The sequence below is a fragment of the Lissotriton vulgaris genome, chromosome 3_1 (genome assembly GCF_964263255.1).
Source record: "Lissotriton vulgaris chromosome 3_1, aLisVul1.2, whole genome shotgun sequence".
NCBI classification, from domain to species: Eukaryota; Metazoa; Chordata; class Amphibia; order Caudata; family Salamandridae; genus Lissotriton; species Lissotriton vulgaris.
This window is the reverse complement of record NC_141689.1, coordinates 1,038,325,058-1,038,345,493: the sequence shown is the minus strand read 5'-3', so window position 1 is coordinate 1,038,345,493 and position 20,436 is coordinate 1,038,325,058. Positions and strand designations below refer to the sequence as shown.

General features: G+C 44.5%; 1 protein-coding gene across 1 annotated transcript in view; it reads right to left on the bottom strand.

The window, feature by feature from the left end:
• The window catches only part of PRSS12 (serine protease 12), a 585,240-nt gene that overhangs the window by 425,384 nt on the left and 139,420 nt on the right, over positions 1-20,436 (bottom strand). The window contains exons 2-3 of the mRNA XM_086961447.1: positions 17,421-17,562; positions 5,034-5,212 (exon numbers count right to left, since the gene is read on the bottom strand). Coding sequence (XP_086817573.1) covers positions 5,034-5,212; positions 17,421-17,562 — 321 coding nt within the window. The remainder of the gene's footprint in view (positions 1-5,033; positions 5,213-17,420; positions 17,563-20,436) is intronic.

The following is a 20,436-nucleotide window of genomic DNA, read 5'->3' as shown; positions in this document are numbered from 1 at the left end:
AAATCGTACCATCTTGAGCATGCGGTCCTGTCTTTCCTGGGAGACGAAAACCTTTGCCAGTCGAGAATCTAGTGAGGCTCCTAGAAAATCTCACCGCTGAGATGGGCAAAAGTGTGACTTCTGGCAATTTATGGAAAGGCCCAAGTTTTGAAAGAGAGAGATGCAAACCTGAGTTTGCTGATTTTCCAGCTGGAGGTTTGGGACCTTTATAAGACAGTCGTCCAGGTATGGATAAAATTGAATGCTTTGTAGGCGCAGAAACGCAGCTACCGGAGCCATGATCTTGGTAAAGACCCTTGTTGCTGAGCGTAGGCCAAACGGCAGTACTCTGAATTGAAAGTGTAGGCGTCCAACTGTAAAACTGAGATACTTTCTGTGCCTGGGGTGAATCGGCACGTGAAAGTATGCGTCCTGGAGGTCGATCGTGGAGAAGAACTCTCTGGGATTGAGATAATTAAAAATTTGAAGCAAGGTCAACATTTGAAATGTTTTTGATGTGATGAATTTGTTCAGGGCCTGTAAGTCCAAAATGGGGCGTCACTCTCCCGACTTTTTCTTGACTAAAAAGAAGCGGGAGTAAAACCGTTTGCCTTGCTGGCCTTGCGGTACCACCTCGATAGCACCTTTTCTGATCATTAATGTGACTTGAGCCAATAGTTCCTTGAAATGGGGAGGGGGCGGACCAGTAGGAGGGCGATTGGGAGGAAATTTTCTAAATTCCAGGGTATGTCCTTTTGAAATCACATCTAGGACTCATTGATCGGAGGTGATGTTGGACCAATTCAAGATGTAATTGGAGATTCGTCCTCCAATTTTTACAGTCGGTGGAAGGTTGACGCTGGGACTGTCACTGTTTCTTTGCATTTGAACCACCTCTGTATGTGGTTTTCCTCTGGTATGGCCAGGAGGAGGTCTGTCGATTTTGGGACTGGTAAGTATTCCTTTGACGGTTTTCACTGTAAGAGCGATATTGATGTGATCCACGAAAAGTGGAAGAATTGCCGCCTCTACCACGTGTTCCTCGAAATGTCCGTTTTCTATACTGGAGGGTTGCTAAAGCCTTGGCCGTATCTGTATCCTTTTTTATTGATTCGAGGACATCGTCGACATGTTTGCCGAAGAGCGAGTCACTGTCATATGGTAGATCGAGTACTCTAGCCTGAACCTCCAGGCGAAATGCTGTTGATTTTAACCAGCCTTGACGCCTCAAAACAGCAGCCCCAGCCAATTGCCTGAACCCCGTAGAGGAGATATCAAGGGCACAGTCAATGATCTCTGAAGAGATCTTTTCTCCTTCTTGAAAGATGGCTAGTGCTTCCGCACGGATGGCATCCGGTAATTGTGGAATTAATGCTGCAATTTTGGACCATATTTGGCGGTCATACCACCCGAGAATAGCCAAAGAATTAGCAGCCCTTACAGTCGTGGCTGCCATGGTGGTAAACTTTTTCCCTATGGAGTCCAGCTTGCGGCCTTCCTGATCAGGGGGAGATGTGAGAGGTGTGGCAGGATTGCGGGACCTTTTTTGAGCTGCCTGAGTAATGACGGAATTCGCCTTAGGCTGTGACACTAGGCATACCGGAGAATTTGCTGGCGCCTTATACTTTTTATCAAGCCTTGGTAAGACAGCTGGGATCAAATTTGGTTGCTCCATTAATTTGAGACCTTCCTCCCAGATATGGTCGATTATCGGAATAGTGTGAGCTTGCCTTTGAGGTAAGTCTTTGAAATCGTAAAGAAAACAATCAGTCTGTTGGACTTCTAAAGTGAGGTGAAACCTCTTAGCAGCGCGGACCATTAAGTTATGAAAACTGCTAATATCTACAGGAGGCGAAGCTAATGGTGACGTTGGTGGGGTTGAAGGTGTTTGAGCCCTGTAATCGTCCCACTCTTGAAGACCGTCATCATCATCATCATTCTGATTTGTGTTGTGAGGGTCTTGATCCTCATTATCCGTATCCTGCTGGGTACACACTGGTGACCTGGGTGGAACTGGTGCAGGAATTTGAGGCTGTGGAGGAGGTTGCGGCACTGGAAAAACAGGCCTAGACGGTGGGAATCTGCGATTATAATCGTCCAGCATGTGCTGCAGAATCATTACCAAAGACAGTGGTATCTGTGTTGTCTGTTCCGCCATAGGTGTCTATGAATTTTCTACAGGAAATAGATCTGCCCCAACTTCGACGGTCTCTTCCTCCTCTTCATCATAATCTTGGCACTTGATGTGTAGCTCGGAAGGGCTAGACGCTTGTCCAAAGACATTCTCCACCTCTGAATCATCATTGGAGTCCTCCTCCGCAGACTGAAACAATTTAACAGGAAGAGTAGAACCACTCTTAATAGGACTCAACTGTATAAGAGGCACCCTTTTAAGCGTGAAAGCAGTGACCACTGTGAAGGTGGTAGCCGTGGATAAAGGATGGCGCATCGTCTACGAGCCCGTGGACGTGGTGGTGAAAGATCCAAAAGCAGGTTGAGGCGTCTGTGCCGTGTCCACGGACAATGAATCCGTAATCGTCGACGAAGATTTTTTCGCCGTCGACGATGTCGTCGACGAGGGTAGAGCCTTGCTCGTAGACGTAGATGGTCCCGTCGACGAAGGTTGAGCCGTCGACGGGGTGGCCACCGTCGACGATGAAGTTGTCGTCGACGATGAGGGTCCCGTCGACGGACGGCGGCCCGTCGACGATGCTGTAATCTTGGTCGACGACGAGGAGCGCGTCGACGAATGACGCGTCGACTGTGGCTTCTTCGTCGACATTGTTGATTTGACAGTTGTCAACGAGATCTTTAAGATAGAGGTAATGGGTCTCACCTCATGGGTCGTTGTCGACGAGGTGGACGTCGTCGACGTAGTTCTCGAAGACATTGAACATGTCGTCGTCGACGTGGAGACAGCATCCACGGATTTCGTCGTAGTCGATGTCATTGACGGACGCGTCGACGAGCCCGTCGACGAGCCAGTGCCCGTTTTTGAGGATGATGGCATGGCTTTGGACAGTGACGCCAGAGAACCAGGTCCCGTAGGCGGAATTGGAGGTAAATCCTGTGGGGAGACATCCTTAGAGATTTCCACAAGTCTACTTTTCTTAAGAAAAGGAGAAGGCATCTCCGTCTCTGACCCACGCTTCTGAGAGGTCTTTGACTGGAAAGAGGAGACACTCTCAACCTCCGAGACCACAGTGTCAGTTGTCTTCAACTTCTGTAGCCACAGAAGGAGACGGGCCTCTCTGTCCCTTAAAGTTTTAGGTGGAAAAGTACGGCAGTACTTACAGTTCTTCACTTCATGGTCCGGGTAGAGACAGTAAATACATTTACTGTGAGGATCTTCATGAAAGAGACGCAATTTTCCACATGATGGACATGGTTTGAACAAAGATTTCCTTGAGGAAGACATCTGAGGAGAAAAACAGCTATGTAAGAAGAAAAAAACTGAGAAGAGCTCAGGGAGACTCCTTTCACACGAAGTGCGATAGAAAATCTGAGGACTTAGGCTTCTGAGGAGAAGGTTCTAGAGAGAGCTACAGCCTGATTGGCTAGAATGTGGACAAATACATAATGACACTGATATGTTACTAAAGTGAGTTCTCCCTTAGGCTTTCTTTGGGCCTATTCTGTTCTATGGTACTTTTAAACTTTAGATATTTTACTGCATTGTATGTATGTATATATAAGTAATTATGGTAACTTTCATGTATATATGCATATATTACTGCTATTCTATGTACCGTGGGACTCCCACTTCGACGGCTGGGAATATTCAAGCATGTGAATCTATGAAAGACACCCCTAATACTGGAGAAAATAAAGAAACTCTTTGGCCGCATATGTCTCTTTGGACACACTCTCCTGCAACAGCAAGTGCAAACCCGACCGGAAGGCATTTGAGCGCTTTACTAAGCAGTTCTCCAGTTCCAAAGTGGCAGCTTTTGTGCTTTGCTCCTTGGCTCAGATTACCTGTAAACGTTGTGCTTTCACCCCAGATTAACTTTGCTCTCACTCATTTGCTTGTCTCCCCCGCCCGCCACATTGCTCTGTCTATCGTTTGCTTCCCTAGACCCTCAGTGCCTCTAGCCCCACCGTGCCATCATTTTTGCTTCCCCACACCTGCACCCTCAGTTTCCCTCCCCGTCTGTGTTCCTTTTGCTACTTTCTGCTTGCAACCCTCCCACCACCAACACACACACTTTTCAACAAGCATTTGGGATGCAATAGGTCTCGCACTTGTGAGAGTTTAAGCTATTGGCATTTTAAATGACAATGCTTTTTATTTATGTTCTAAAAACAAAAACATAAATAAAAGGCATTGTCATTTACAATGCCAATAGCTCAAACTCTTGTTTAGACTGTGAATTCCAGTGGTTGTCGCTACAATAAGTATTTTATTTGGTGTCACTCATGATTAGGCAAGACGAAAAGTAAAGGATGGAATGCATGAAGTAAGCTAAATCACTAGAAATTATTTTAACTACGTCAGTGATTTATTTTCTTTGGGACTGTAAATTATCAGAGTGTAACCACCCCTCAACTCCCAAATTAGTCAGTTGTATGCTTACCCTGCTCTAGAACATAGCTTACACACATTGGCAAAGCCAATAGCTCTGGCTTGCATTTTCAATAGTATTACTTATTGGCATTGTAAATGATAATGGCTTTTATTTATGTGTTTTGAAAACCTGCAAGCGGTGTGTAAACATGCAATTTGTACTTAAATTCCTTACTTACGCTTGCAGGTTATCAAAACACATAAATAAAGGCATTGCCATTTGCAATGTCAATAGCTCAAACTCTCACAAATGCGAGAACTATTGCATTGCAAATGCTTGTTTACTTTGAGAGGGAAAGTGCCTGCACTTCTCAGAAACAAGCAGGTACTCTGCTACAGCGTACCCGCACTTCTATGTTCCAATTTCAAGCTCTCATCGAAATGATAATCTGTGCACAGTGATTACATATTCTATAGAGGGATATACATCAGGAAAACGGTTGTCAAGTCAGAGAGAATCCCAGTTCTGGGAGAAACTAGTCCTTACCGTGCGTGAAGCTGCATTCAACCGCCGCAGCCGTATTGTGGGGGCATGGCCCGTCCCGCCAGGTGTTTTTTTCACACAGGAGGATGTTTTCTTCGTCTCCTTGGCAACTCACATCCGACCAGTAGATTGGCATGAGGCCCGCTCCAGAAAGTGATGCTTGCTTTGCTGTGCCTTTATCCCTGCAACGGAAAGTAAAGTTGTTTAATATGCAGTACTAAAGGTATGGGAATCCAGTCACCACAAACCTGCCGAGACTGCGGTTTGCGAATACATTTGGCGCCAATTCACCCTTTCCACATGAAAACGTATTTTCGAAGCAGGCCTCAAGATAGCTGGAAGTAATTAATATAGCCATTATGCACGTACTTTCCAGTTTATTACATCCTGGAAGATAGGTTATCCTTGATTTCCCTCTAAATATTAGTTATTAGAGTTGGAGTGCTGTTTATTCCAGACATACTTAAAACATTTTTAAATAATGTGCTGTAATCTTGACATCAAGCCCTTGAGGCTGTTCAAACGTACGCCAGCAGATATCCAACATTCTTCACTTTTACCATAATTCAGTCAACACCGAAGCGGATTCCAATTTTCTCCAAGAAGGCTGTCTTAAAATGCAACTCTAGATGGCGGGGAATGATTTAAACAGAATTGTCCTCCACATGAACGGCATGGAATTTTAAAGGCCGTCAGCTCTTCTGAAAAGAGCACAGACAGGCAGTTAGTTTTGTGTCATGTGAAGGTGCACACTCTATATACCGAAATGTGGAACGGAAATATAATGATAAACACGAGAGCAAGCGAGTCAGCAGACGAGAGAGTCGGCGTTGTGTGAGACAATAACATCTGACAAATGGAAATACGATTGGAACAAGGAGAGAGAGAGATAGAGAGGGGGAGAAAGAGATCTGTCTGTCTGTCTGTCTATCTGTATGGGACAGCGGAGTATTTCTCCAGGGCCCACTGTCGGCACTCACAAGCGCTCCCTAGCCGAATACCAAGTCTGCCTAGTCTTGATTCTACCTCCTGTCTTTGTTTCCCACTGCCTTAATCTTCGAGCATTTTTTAAATTTGATCTAGTGGGTTATTTTCTATCTCTACGTCCTCACAGGGACATCTTAAGGATTTTGGGGCCCTTGGCCAAAGGTTTTCTGGGGGTCCCTATTCCGAACACCTTTGAATTTATGATCCATTTTCAGCTCTACAGCAGCATCCGTGCAGGAAAGCGTGGTGTGGCGGGAGGGACGTCGACAGATGAGGGAATAGGAATTATTTATTTAATTTTCCCCAGGGCACAAGTCGTAAAAAAAAAAGTGGGGGGACGCTGTCACCGGAAGTGACCTCACAACAGTAAGTGACGTCACGAAAGGTGCCGAGCTCCTCGTCCCAGAGTGGCCAAAGAGTAAAGTCCAGCTGTTTGGCACGGCGTCCCCCCGGATAAAATAAGTGGGGGGATGCCGTCCACCCGCGTGGTACCCCGACTCGAGCCCTGATTTTCCCTGTTCCACCCTCCGTCGATTTCCCCCTCTCCCGCCTCACCGCGCTTACCTGCACAGACCACAAGTACTCTTTCATGCCCTCTTTGGCCAGGTCACTGACAATGCACACACACACACTGTTCCAAATCCTAAATTTGTTCGCAAGGCTAATGAGGTGTTTTTTCAATATTATAATGCAGCATCCACTCACTAATATTATTGCAAATAATATTAGTGACCGCTCCCGTTTCTCAAATGCGAGGTCCTCTTTTGATCTAAAACAAGCTTTTTAATGGATGTTGCCTATCACTAAAAATAGATTAAAGAAAACAGTATTTAAAATAATCTCTATAAGATCAGGGCAGGACTCGCTACAGAACAGAGCTGGCTCTATCAGCCCCCCCAAAAAAGCTGGGGGCCCTGGGCCAATGATCACTTTGCCCATCCCTTAAAACGTCTCTGCTTCCTCTTTCTCTCTTTTCTGAGTCTGTCCCTTTTTCTCTATGCCAAACTCTAATGAAAAGTAAGAAGTAGTCCCTAAAAGCGAGAGCTGGTGCCTAACACCTGCAACCACTTCAAAAAAATAAGCACAGATTATGAGAGGGAACATAACTTGAGGTTCAAAGAGTTCAGAACTGGCATTTTGGTGTACATTTACAGATAAAGTTGAAATATATCACAAGAACTTGGAAAAGACATAAAAATTAGTCCCTTATTTGCAAAATACTCAAGGAGAAGGCAGGGTGTTGGCCGTTGGATTGTGCGGCGAGAGCCACATGCTTTGGACATCCCTGAAGTTTGTGGGGTACTGACAGAATTGTATACACTAATCTGCAGCCAACAATCACAAGTAACATGTTCACTACCACCAAAACAATATACACAGACTGTACAACCTACACTTCACTGGCATTATACCCGCACCAGACATTGAATTGCATTCAACCCAATCACTCCTATACAATCAAAGGCAGGATTGAAACCTGCCTGAGGATGAATTGGCCAAAGCTAAATGATCAAAATAGACATCCTACTCGGTGCAGGCCTACTCCTGCATGCCTGTTCTCTACCATATTTATTTCGCTGTTGTATTATATGGGGGTTTCTTCTAGGTGGCATATTTATTCAGTCCTGTGCCCTCATTACTATTTAGAAGGGGGCAAACCAGAAAATTATTAGGGGAGGATAAACCCAAGGGACTTCACTCCAAGTTCAGAAGTACAAGCTGAGCCATCAAAATATCTTGAATGTAAATCACGCAACAAACTTCACGCAAAAAATATGATAAAGACCTTTTTATTATTTTAAAAAGTGAATATTATATCTTGTAACCTGCAGTCCTTCTATAAAAGACATTCTCTAATTTCCTTATTACAGGGGACCTGTGACGCACCCAGTCGTCTGTGATGAAGAAATGGCATTGCTGCTCAACTGTAATAACTTACTACAGTTGAGTTCTGACGTCATTGTGCCTGGTCCCAAAGCAAGCATCCAAGTGGAAAGCCAGGTCACAGAACATAATAAAAGCTGCAATTAACAAAACATGGCTTTACCTTCTTCTGTTCTGTTTTCTAGAATTAACAGTGATAAGCAGAAAGGAGATATTTATGCCAACATTATTATTTTTCCATGCGTTAGGTGATTATAGGAAGCATAGAATCTCTCTGCATGTTCCTACACATTCTGAGCTACAGTGTTTTTTAAATCTGACTTGTATTAAACAGATTCTACAATCTTTGTGCAACAAATAAGTGCTTTTTGGTGTTTTTAAATTTGTACAAGAGATTTAAATTGTATTTTCGCATTTACAAACATTCTATCTCTTTCATACGAAAGACCAATACACCAAGAGCTAGATTTACTATGCATTTGCATTGTCCTTGCATCACGCAAATCGTCCGAAGGCAACAGAAGTGCCAAAGTTGACATTTAGAAAGCAACGCAAATCAATATTTTCATATGCAAAGAAACATAAGATTGTGTCTTGCTCTACCTTGCATTACCCTGCATAGAGGAGGCATTACATGGGGAGCATAGGCATTCCATGCATCCACTATGTATTTTGATGCAAACTCAGATTTACTAAAGTGACTAAACCCGGGCTTGTGCCAAAACGTTGCGCCTACCTGACCTTGGCATAACAAGGAGAAATATCTTTAGTTCCTCTTTTGCTTCCTGCAGCACACATACAAAGGTGAAAACGCCTCTAAAAATTGTTCTTGTGCAGGAAGGTATAACTTCCTGTGCAGAAACAATCCTGACCACAACGTAAGCACCCTTGCTGTGAAAGTGGTTGGAAAGTGGTCGAACAGAAATTGTTTAAAAATAATTAAAATAATATCCCTCTCCAAGCAACTTTTAAGCACTCCAGGAAGTGTTCCCTTCCACCTCCTGCCCGGCAGCACCTCTGGTGTAGAGGTGGTGGGGAGAATGGAGGGTGCTAAGCTTGCTCCATCCATGACAACAATGACAATATTGAACTAAGAAGCAAGTAATTTGTCACGTGCCAGCTCTATTACCCTAAACTGTTTTTTGTTAGGTGTCGTTCTTAATTGGGATTATGAAGAAAACATAGGCACAGGGCAAAAAAGTAGTTGCATAGGATCACACAATTTGGTCAAGTGGGGAAGCCAAGATGGAACCCAGATTTCCCGATTGCATATTGTGGAAATCTGACACTAGAGGCACATCTCTCCAATTTTACATCAAATATTAATGTTTTGTGTTTAATTGCTTGAGGGGGCACTTCACTACATTGTGTTAAATAAAAACACATGTTGCATGTTAAATCAAGCTGATTTGGGAAAACGTTCTAGAAAAAAGCACAAATTAAGGAAAGGCAGGGTACTCTGTGCTAAAGTTGCTATAGCTGACATCTCTTGTCTGAACAAAGAGACCGATGTCAAGACAGGTGTAAGCCTCTTACCGGCTCAGTCAATGCAAGCACGCACATTATTATAACAAAAGAAGAGCCAAGGCAAGTGACAAGTCTTCAATGAAGCACAAATGCAGAAATATGCTACTGACTTTTTAGGCAGTGTTGAAGGCATCCAGTTGTGTAACAAAATTCCCCGCAGCCACCGCAGTGTGGGGGTTGGGACGGAGTCCCCCCCCCCCACCCCCCCACCCCCTCTATGCACTGTCCAGGGGGCCCCACTCAAGTTTTGTTACACCACTGAAGCCATCTAGACACTTAAGCATTTTTTAATTACCCCAGTCTGTCGGAGTCACAGTTTATCAAGACCAGATAAAGAGCTGTGAAAGTGGTCTGAGAGGAACTATTTGAAAAAGTATTAACATAACACAACTCTTTTACAATTTTCCAGTACTACTGGAAGTGTTCCCTTCCACACCCATGGCTGGGCAGCACCTCTGGCGCAGAGGAGGTGGGGGAATGGAAGGTGCTAAGTTTGCTTCACTAGCTAAGAGCATCGGTGGCAGACAGAAGCCACATGAAGGATTGCCTCGTTTTTGGGCTCAAGGATATAAAAGGAACTTAAGCAGAGCCAGAAATAGCTATCTGGAATAAACCCTTAAAGGCTCTCCCACATCTATTGCTTGTAACCATGTGAAAAGGCATGGTATTAAAGTACATAGTATTACAGATAGGGAGCAGCTTTAATGGACGTTTTAGGGGCAATTATGAGCTCAACATCTGGAACGGGAAATAACATGCAGAACTCTGTGTTTTTATAGGGTCGAGCCTGCGAGACCATGCGCTAGCACATGTGTCTCGCTTGCGAGACTAATGTTAATAAAAAAAAGGGCTTGGGGTCCGCCCATTGCTTTACATTTGTTGGCTTGTGTGGCACTTTTCTTTACAGCCTCATAATTTATCAAGGGTTACAAAAAGGGTAAACCCGGAATCACTGGGACCTGGGTACTAAATGATATGCAAGAGAGGGGTCCCAGGGTTTTAGAGATAATTACATAAACAGGGAAAAACAGGACTCAAACATAGGACATTTGCAGCAATTTTCTAAGAAGCGAAAACGCAATAGATTAACACACAATATTGTTTAATCACATTGGTGAAGGTTCAAAAGTACAAATCTCATTTTCGCAGGGAGACAATATAATCAAAAATTCACAAAGGTGGCGCCCAGAGGGGGATGGGAAGTGCGAGGTAGTTAGTGAAGGGTAGGAAAGATTGAAGGTAGTGACAGTGGAGAAGTGTGGCTCACTGGTTAGAGCAGGCAGACCCTGAAGCAGAGGTCAGACCCGGGACCAGGGTTCAATTCCCGATGCGGCAGGGTCTTGAGCTCAAATGTCCACGGACTTGATAATTCTCGCTCTGGTGCCTGACCTAATCATGGGTTCACACTCTGCAACTCTGGGCATTAAGCTTGCTTAATCTCCACAACGGCCCCCCGCGGCGGGATGCCTGGCTTTCACCTTGGGGATGCCCTGTAGGGGCTATCTCACAGGGAAAAGCCAGGACGGGTTCCCAAGGCAAGCGCTTAGAGACCCCTGGGTGATAAGCGCTATATACAATACAATACAATACAATACAATAAATCACAAGCAGTTCAGGTATACAGATGTTTATATACCAAATAGCCAACGTCTAAACACTTAGGACATAATGCAATACAACACATGTAGAGTCACAGTTATTAAATCACTGTTGAACGGTTATTGGCAGGTATACGAGAGTCGACGTTTCGACCCCTTGACCGTAGGTGTCTTTGACCTTACTGCTGGGGTCTTCATCAGCACTAGTGAGGGATGAGGGGCATCATGAATGTAGCAACAGGAGGGGGAATACTCTCACAGTCGAACTGTTGGGAGAACAAGGGGCTCCAGGGCTCTTCAGGGTTAAGTGGTAGAAAAGAGACGTCACTGGTTGTGCGCCGAAACGGGGTGCACAAAGGCAATCGTGTTCCTTCTAATTAGGACGTGGGGATCTTGAGTGAGCACACAGGTGTCTTACAGAAAAAAAGGGATTAGTCCGGGGTGGTGAGCAGAATCAATCTGTTGGACCGCGTTGCGATGTCATTCACTAGGCGCCTATCGAGGCTCCCCCCGCACCCCCACCCCACGGATTATAGACATCAGCTAACAGAAGTAGAGTTACTGTGTCAAGAAACTGTGTTTGCTCTATGTTTTGGGTAGAGATGCTATCCAGCATCACAGGGAAGCTGATAAGGTTCGCATTGAGCAGGACATAGCGGCCATCTTTGTTTATGTGCACAGTGATTTGCAGAGGGGGCTCCTCCGCAATGGCCAGTAGATGAGAAATAAAATGATAATAACACATTGTTATTATTGTTTTATTTATCGCTGTCTGGGCTGCTTATGTCCGACAGGAGGGGCAGGGCCGGGCCATGGCAGGGAGGAGTACTATGCACTTAAAAGGTGCATGTCATGTGCATGTGCATGTCAGTTTGGCCAGCCGTCTAAGGTGGGCCAAACAGACATGCACACTTATGTTTCTCCAACCGGGCTGTGTTCCACAGCCAGGTTGGAGAAACCCCACAGGCTCCCAGGTACCGTCTGAATGGCAAACGAGGCTGCTCAGACCAATCCAGATGCTGCTCTTATGCTATTAGAGAAGTGTCTGGATTGGGTGGGGAGACTGTGCCTCCAGGCCCATCCTCATCCGGAGGAGGAGCAGGAGCAACGAGGCGGCAGACAGCGCGAGCGGAGCGCACCTGTGAGATAGTGATTTTTCTTCTTTTTTTTTAAAAATCCCAACCCCTTCTCTCCATCCCCTCTGCCCCACCACCGCCGCCCTACCAGTTTTGATTGGCGGCAGCCGCCACTGGTGATTTGTGTCCTCTGCGTATAAGAGGAAATGTCTGTAGTGTGTATCTGGCCCCTTATCTCCTGTGAATTCTGGGTATCTCCTCACCTGCTAGATGTGTTTCCTGAAGGAATGCAATGTCCACTCCCCTACGCCACAAGTATTCCAGTATTTGGTGTCGCTTCCTCATGGAGCCCAGCCCTTGTGCATACCAAGTGACAAAGCTGTATTTAACATAACTGGCTTTAGTGCGGCAATCATTCCTCCACCCTCCCATCAGCAGGCAGTGCCGAGCCGCTGGAGTGTGTTTCAGTTTGACATGTGTGGTGAGCAGTATAGTGAAGGTGGACATGTGTTCTGCAAGAAACGGCAATTACCTCATCCTAGGTCAGAGGTCTCCTCATTTCTCCTATGTCGTATGGAGAACAAAAGACCCTTAACAAAGTCATAGGTAAAAACTGCACCTATGAACACATCAGCAACGAGTCGTTGAGCTCACTGATGAAGAAGGGTAAGGAAATGCACTCACCCTCTTTATTCCAAAAGGTGCTTTGTGAATTAACAAGACCACTGCCCACACCATGATCCTGAAGAAGGCCATCTGATTAGTAAAAGCAACCTAAGGCCGAAACATTTGGACCCCCCAATAGGTGCTGTGGACCAATCATTTATCCACCCTAGCACCACTGTTTCTTTTAACCATATCCCTTTCCTGACTAAACAAAGTTTCTTCAAACAGGATTAGGAGATATTTTTTGTCACTTCCCGCGACTGCGAACCACATTCTCCCTCCTGGTCGAGGTCGGTTTATCCTTTGAAGTACCTAACCCTCATGTGATTAAGACCCAATGATTACACTATCCACCCTACCACATGAGCGGATAACATATACTTGAGGGTCTCCGATACAACACATCTGAGACTCTGGTTCGTTGACACTGGTGAGTCATTCCTCTTTGATTGTCGCTCTTTACAATACAGCCATCTTGCTGTGCAGCAGGCCTTGCCCCACTGCAGAAATTGGTGTTACCACCACATGGATTTCTGCTAAAAAAGCCTAAGTTCGACATCTAGTCTGTGGACATGCTCCACCAGGTTTGACCCAGTGCATTCGTCTCTTCTCCCCAAATCAGAATTCAGAGTCCAGTCGAAACAAGGGGCGCTGTGTACTTGGACAGATTTATTCTGACATTAATTGAGGTCCTCTATGTCTGTTCATAGTATACAATGTGCATTTATTTAGACACACAATTGGTGCACATTCCTGTTGGTAGCGTTATTCAAGGGACATATGCACCCCTCCTCATACTGCAAAGGAAGCGGGGATCATGTGTGCTGACACTGTATTCCCAATAATTTATTTTAATCCATCTACTAGACAGGAGCAAGATATTTTTGCGGTACATGGTTTCTCAGGACTACCGTTTCTGCTGTTCAACAAAATGATTATTTTCTGACAGACGTATATGTTGCTCTATGGTAACACAGCTGTCCTTTAATTGGTTACACATACACTGTATTAGGCCCGAGAATGTTCTTCCTGGACAGACGATAAATTATTCCATTGTGTCAAGAGACGTTCTAGTCCAGATATAAGACTATAATAATGATACCTTCACCTCACCATTCGCTCTGAGTTGTTTCAATTTTTGTATTCTGTTGTAGCAAGGTCTTCTACCAGGTGGCGAGAAGCAGTGTTGTAAGCACTATCAGTGGGGAAAAAATGCAGTGAAAAAAGTTCAAAATCCATCGAGAGTGAAATTTGGTGGGCAGAAGAGATTTGCAAGGGCTTTGCATTTCCACTATGCGAAGTCCATTGATTTTGGAAGGATTCGATGAAATGACAAGGTGGCCCGCAACGGGTCGGGTAATTTTCCATTGCGCTATCAGTGAAATGAATACTGAAATTGCATGGATGCCAAAACTGTAAAATCTCTTGGATCACAGTGCTATCTGGCTTTCACCTTCTGCAGCAAAAAACAAAGAACTGGCGTTGGCAAAGCTAATAGGTCTTGCTGATCTATTAGCTATGGCAATCAGGGCCGGACTGAGAACCCAAAGCAACCCAGGCAAATTTTGTCAGACTAGCCCCCCATATGTTGCGTACCAAGGATGTGGAGTGAACGAGTCTACCCACTATAAGGGAGGGTTTGTCGATTTTCCCGCAACGAAAATATGGAAACAAATGGCAATAATGGTGCATTCTACAACACATTTTTCATTATACATTCAATTTTATTAGCTTTTAAAGCATTGAAAATAAGGACCTTGGAGTGCACCAGGATAGGAGCATCTTTATTAGGGCACCTCAATGATTCCCTCACATTCACCCTCAAACAGTACCCCACATCTCTCCATAGCCCCTCTCTCACATGTATTTCATTTGTCCTATAGCACCTCTCTGGGCATTTTTAAGAGTACTGATCTGGCGATGGACCAACTCAGAATTCCAAACATAACACAGTGGTCAGTGTTGGCTTTACTAATAAGAATGTATTTCTACCCAAACAAATCCTTTTAAAGCAACATTAGGATACAAAAGATTGGGGAAAAACATAAGTTTCTAACCTTTACTATACAGTTTGCATAGAGGTCTTTGATGGCAGTTCTTAGCTCACTGAGGTAGATTTATGATCTACATGATGACAAATGGATCTCTGTGACAAAAGCAGTAAGCCACTGAGCTATGCACTTGAATTGTAGTTCTGTGATCTGCGTGGTGCATGTTTTGCAGCAGGCATGTCAACTCCCTGTGCTACCTTTTATGAGTCAAAACTGCCACTAGACAAAACTCCAATCCCTCTCCAGCAGGAGTTATAATGACCAGAGATGTCTTAACACTTTTATTGTTGCTGAAAACTGATAAAATATTTCAAAGCACATAGAGGCTGGAAACGAAAGTGAATGCTGAGTGAATAATGCTGGCCTGCGCATTTTGTTCCTGGGGCTGATATTGCAGCGCTGCTTCAAAACCGGACCCCCACCTTTCCAGCCGCCCGGAAAAACGCCTGATGCCAGTACGGCCAGTCCAGCCCAAATGAAAATGTTGTTTTTTACCGAGATGGCTGCTGAGGGAGTGCTTGCATGGCAGCCATTTTGCTATGAGGGTTATACTCCCTTCCCTCCTTTCCTCTTTGGTTCCTCTAATCATAACTACTGATATCTAGTAATTTACCTCTTCTTACTAGTGTTCTGGGCCCCTTTAGCCGTGTCTTTTTGATCTGTGTAATTTCACCTCTCCCCATGCTGTGATGCATATTATTACTCCACAGAAAGTACTGATGCCGCACTCAACCCTGCTTTATACTTTACCACGTCGCTTAACACTGCCCGGTGAAATTACAACCTCCCCATACTGCTATGTGCACCTTCACTCCTCACCTTCAGAATATGACTCGTTACAAAGCGAGCCATTACTCCGCGTGCCGTTACAACGCGGTCGTTATAACAACTGCATTTTTACCACGCAAAGCCATTACTAAGCAAGTCATTACATCGACTTGCAGTAGATGACGTGCTGACATTAGAAATGTATAACTTACTATTCCAACTCCAGCCTACGTAACTGTAGGGAAGGTGTTCGAATAGTAAACTATACTAATTCTAATGTTAGCACGCCATCTACTGCAAGTCGATGTAATGACTTGCGTAGTAATGGCATTGCGTGGTTACAATGCGGTCGTTAGGGCATCGCAAGGTGATGCCCGCGTTGTTAAGGTTGTTTCCCTAACCTTCAATACTTCTCCATTCATCTAAGCCTTCCTAGAGTGCTGCCCTGTGTACAGCCAAGCCGTCCAACCACTGTAGTGCTCTGTGCGCTGGCCTTCCAAAAGGCCCTGTTTTGCACATCTCACACATCTCTTTACATTGCTTCAGGCATATCCCCACCACACATAGTACTTTTAGTGGATTTTACCGGGCAATCACTAATTCTCTATGTACTTAACAATCCACAACCCCTGGACTGCCCTACAACTCCACATGAACCTCAGTATCTCCAGACTGATTTCTTGAGCAGGGGCAGCCATTACTTGAGTATGGGGCGGGGCCTGTGAACTGATGAGAGCAAAAGGAGGAACTGAGTGTTGCAAGGAGAGTGGGGGAGAAGAAAGGTACAGAGTAAAGACTGAAGATAAGGAATGGGGAAGAAATGTATACATATGTATATAATATTTCTATAGCGCAAACATAGCCAAAAGGCAGCGGAGCACTGTACATGGTCAAAAGCAAGCTAAACGTCGCTGAGTAATAGGAGAGGTAGCTTCTTTGTGGACAGGTAATGCATTGTAATGTAGTGTTCTTTGCAGATCGGAATCTTCAACTCTTTCCTAAATTGGAGCAGCGTTGGGGAGGTCCTGATGAATACGTCAATGTCATTCCAGAATCTGGGTGCATAGGAGGATAGGGAGATACACATGAATGTGTAATAACAGGGTTAAAGTGGGAAGGGGAAGGAGTAGATAAGAGAAGAAGCAAAAGGGATAGAAGGGTTCAAAGTGAGGAAATGGTTAAGATGTTATGGTAGGGAGAGGATGAAGAGGAGAGACAAGAGGATGAAAGTAAAAGAGAGAGATTTAGAGAGTTTAAATATAAGATGGGGAAAGAGAGTTGTCTGATAATGAATTACAAAATATAAAAACATGTTTCCTCTTGATCTCTCTTTGTGCTGTGAAGACTGCGCAAAGGACCTCACAGCAGGTGGTCAGTTTCTGGTTATACAGGCAAGTCCCCAAATGTGACAGCCAGGCTGACATATAAAATGATTTTGCTGTGAGGTAAACTCCAAAACATTCTGAAGGAAAACAAAATAATCTATTTGGGACCCTATTTCAGGGTGAGGGCGAGGAGTAATAAATATTAATTTAGCCTTGCCCTATCATTAGGAGTGTTTTAAAAGTAGCTAACATGGAATTACAGTTGCACTACTGTCAGAAAGAAGACAGTTTTAATGAAGCCACTGAACAATATACCTGTAGGACTTGCCAAATGAGAATATGTGTTTGAAAACTGAAGATCCCTTTAATTGTTTAAAAGTTGATCTGCTGTGAGTAAATCTTTAGAAAAAATGTAACCGTCAATCAAATGATCTGTGTATGAAAGAAGAGCACTGTAAGTACACCTTGGTCCTTTAACTTCCGGTCGCCACTGTGGCCATGCACTCACCCAAGCTGGAGCTGGCGACACACCACCGAGGCATCATTATCATCCCAGCGCCTGCTGCAGATGGTTCCCCAAGCACCATTCAAGTAGACTTCCACTGTGCTCCCGCCAGATCCGCTCTTCCCCTCTCGGAGACGGACAGACCCTGTAGGAGTGAAAAATAAAACCGTTTAGAGGCAGTAAGGAGCAGGTACAAAGAAAGTTCTGGTTAACCTCGTTGAAAACATTTCTAGCACACTTTATAAGTTCTCTATAGTCCTGATGGTACATTCAATAACAGTTATCCAAGGAGATATAGAGTTCTGAAAGGAGTTCTGTAAGGCATTTAGCATCACTGGCTCTAGGAACCATGACATGGCAACTACACGCAGTCTGTAGACCTGGCAACTTATGGGCCATTACAGCACAAACATTAAAGTAGAGCAGTTTCTTCGACAGCCAGTTCCACTGCCAGGGAGTCGCACCTCTTGGATTAGGTGGGCCAGTGGTAATGTATGTGAATCGGGGCATGACCCAAGGAAATGTTTTAGGTTTCGATGATCTACAGGAGAAGATAGAAATTACCTCTTACAAAATCAGTAAGGAAGATGTGCTTTTTGATCAAACCTCACACCCTGTACAAGCAGGAACCATAATCCTAGTTAAGGTAATCCACTACACAACCTAAAGTATGCAGTGCTCACCCTCTGGTAGCTTGGCACAGAGAAGTCAAGCTTAATTTACAAGGCAATGTGTAAGGTATTTGTGCAATACCTAAACAGTAAATCAGTGGAAACACCATCAAAATACTCCACACTAATTAAAAAAAAAAATATATATATATATATATATATATATATATATATATATATATATATATATATATATATATATATAAACAAGACTTAAACAACAAAAATTCAACGTGTAGAAGTCGAGATATGAATTTTTAAAGATTACATGCAAAAGCAGTGCTTAGAAGCAAGTAGCGCCTAGAGATTTAATTGGTCGCGCTGGACTGGGACTAAATCATGAGTTCAGGCTGACCACGATGGATAGTGGGTCGAATACAGGACCTATGCAGGGCTCGCTGAGCAAAAGTACCTTGATCCTGGTCGCCCAAGCGAGATCCATTGGTGATTCCCACACAGTTGTGGTGTTGCATTGGATTACTCCACGCAACTGCTGTGATGCGTCGGTTCTGTTAGCGTAGCGTCGATTCTGAAGTTAGGTAGTGACGAATGCAATGCACCGGGTTTCTCCACGCTGTTGAGGTGATGCGTCAATCTTCTCCACGCAGTGGCGGCGAAGCGATGGTTCTGAAGCAGTGGTTCCAAATGCGAAGCAGTGGTTCCGAGTGTGATGCGCCGGTCCGGTTCCCGCAAAAGTGGTGATGCATTGATTCTGCTCTTGCAGCAGAGGATGTGTTGGTTTCACTAGAGCAAACCCCTAGGTCTACTTCCAAGGGTCCAGGACTGGGGTGGCACCACTGGCAGCCGAGGCTCACAAGCAAATGAGCCCAAGGGTTGGAATAGATGGGTTCTAAGTATTTTGTGTTCCTGAGATTTAGGCAACAGGAGGCCAGCTAGCAAGCCCTTGTACTCACTCTGGGCTCAAGTGAGTTAGGTCCAGTCCTTCTCACCCAGGCAGAGAGAAAGCAGCAAGCAGCAGGGCAACACAGCAAGGCAAGAGTTCCTCAAACAGCAGTTCCAGCAGAGTGGCAGTTGTTGAGCAGCACAGCAGGTTCTCTTCCTCCTGGCAGATTGGTCACAGGTCCAGCCAGAAGTGTACTGAAGTTGTGGTGCCATGGGTCCAGTGCCTATACCCAGCTATGCCTTTGAAGTGGGGGAGACTTCAAACAAACCATTGAAGTGCACAGAGGTCCAACCTTCCTGCAATGACTCCAGTCTCACTACAGGGGGTATGCAGCCCTATGTGTGGGCAGTGCACAGCCCTTTCAGGCGTAAGTGTCAGTTCCCCCCGCCCATCCTGCTTAGTATTGCCTACCAACATGCAGATGGCTACTCAGTCACACCTACCCTTCCTTTGTGTGTGGCTGTCTAGAGGGAATACACAAAGTCCAACTGTCACTCAAACCAGACTGAACAGGAATAGGCAGCAGGCACCATGGCAGTGTAAAACTGCACACACAGGCTGTCAGTGGCAGACCTGAGACATGGTTAAGGGCTACTTAAGTGGGATGCACAATAGTTGCTGCAGGCCCACTCGTAGAATTTAAATTACAGGCCCTGGCCACATATAGTGCACTATACTAGGGACTTGTAAGTAAATGAAATATGCCAATTGGGGTTGGACCATTATTACTATGCTTTAAGGGAGAGTGCGTGCACTTTAGCAGTGGTTAACTGTGGTAAAGTTCTCAGAGTCCTAAGGCCAGCAAAAACAAGGTCAGAAAAATAGAGGAAGGCAGGCAAAAAGTGGATGGGAGACATCTCTAACGCGGTCAGGTCTAACAAGTGCCATACAAGACATCGAAAGAAAATGAAGAAAACTCTCCTCTGCTTTCAAAAGACATGTTATAAAAAAAAGTTTGATTGGCCAACAGACATGGAAAGTTGGTTGAAATGTTGAAAGAGTCATGCACCCATGTGACTAAAAGTGAAATTGATGATTTTACAACATTCTTCTACAATAACATTAGCCACTTCAAACAGGAATTCTGTTTCTCCAATTTGGATATCTTTGGCATTCATATATCTAATAAAGCAAATACATCATTGACCCATTTTAGACAAGCCATTGAGGATTCACTCAAAAACATAGGGCCACATGTATCAAAGTTTCATGTTGCATTCCCAAGAAAGCGAATTTTAGGTAATCGCAGTTTAGGGAATGCAAAATGGTAGGTAAGAAAATAGCAATTCCTACAGAGTCGCAATAGTAATTAAGGAATCGCTATTAGGAAATGATACTTTATTTGTTCCTATTGGCCTAAAGGCCCATAGGTGCAAATGGTTTTGTATTACCTAATTTGTGATTACTTAATTCAAAACCAAGGGTGCCCGGGAGCTTATGGGCC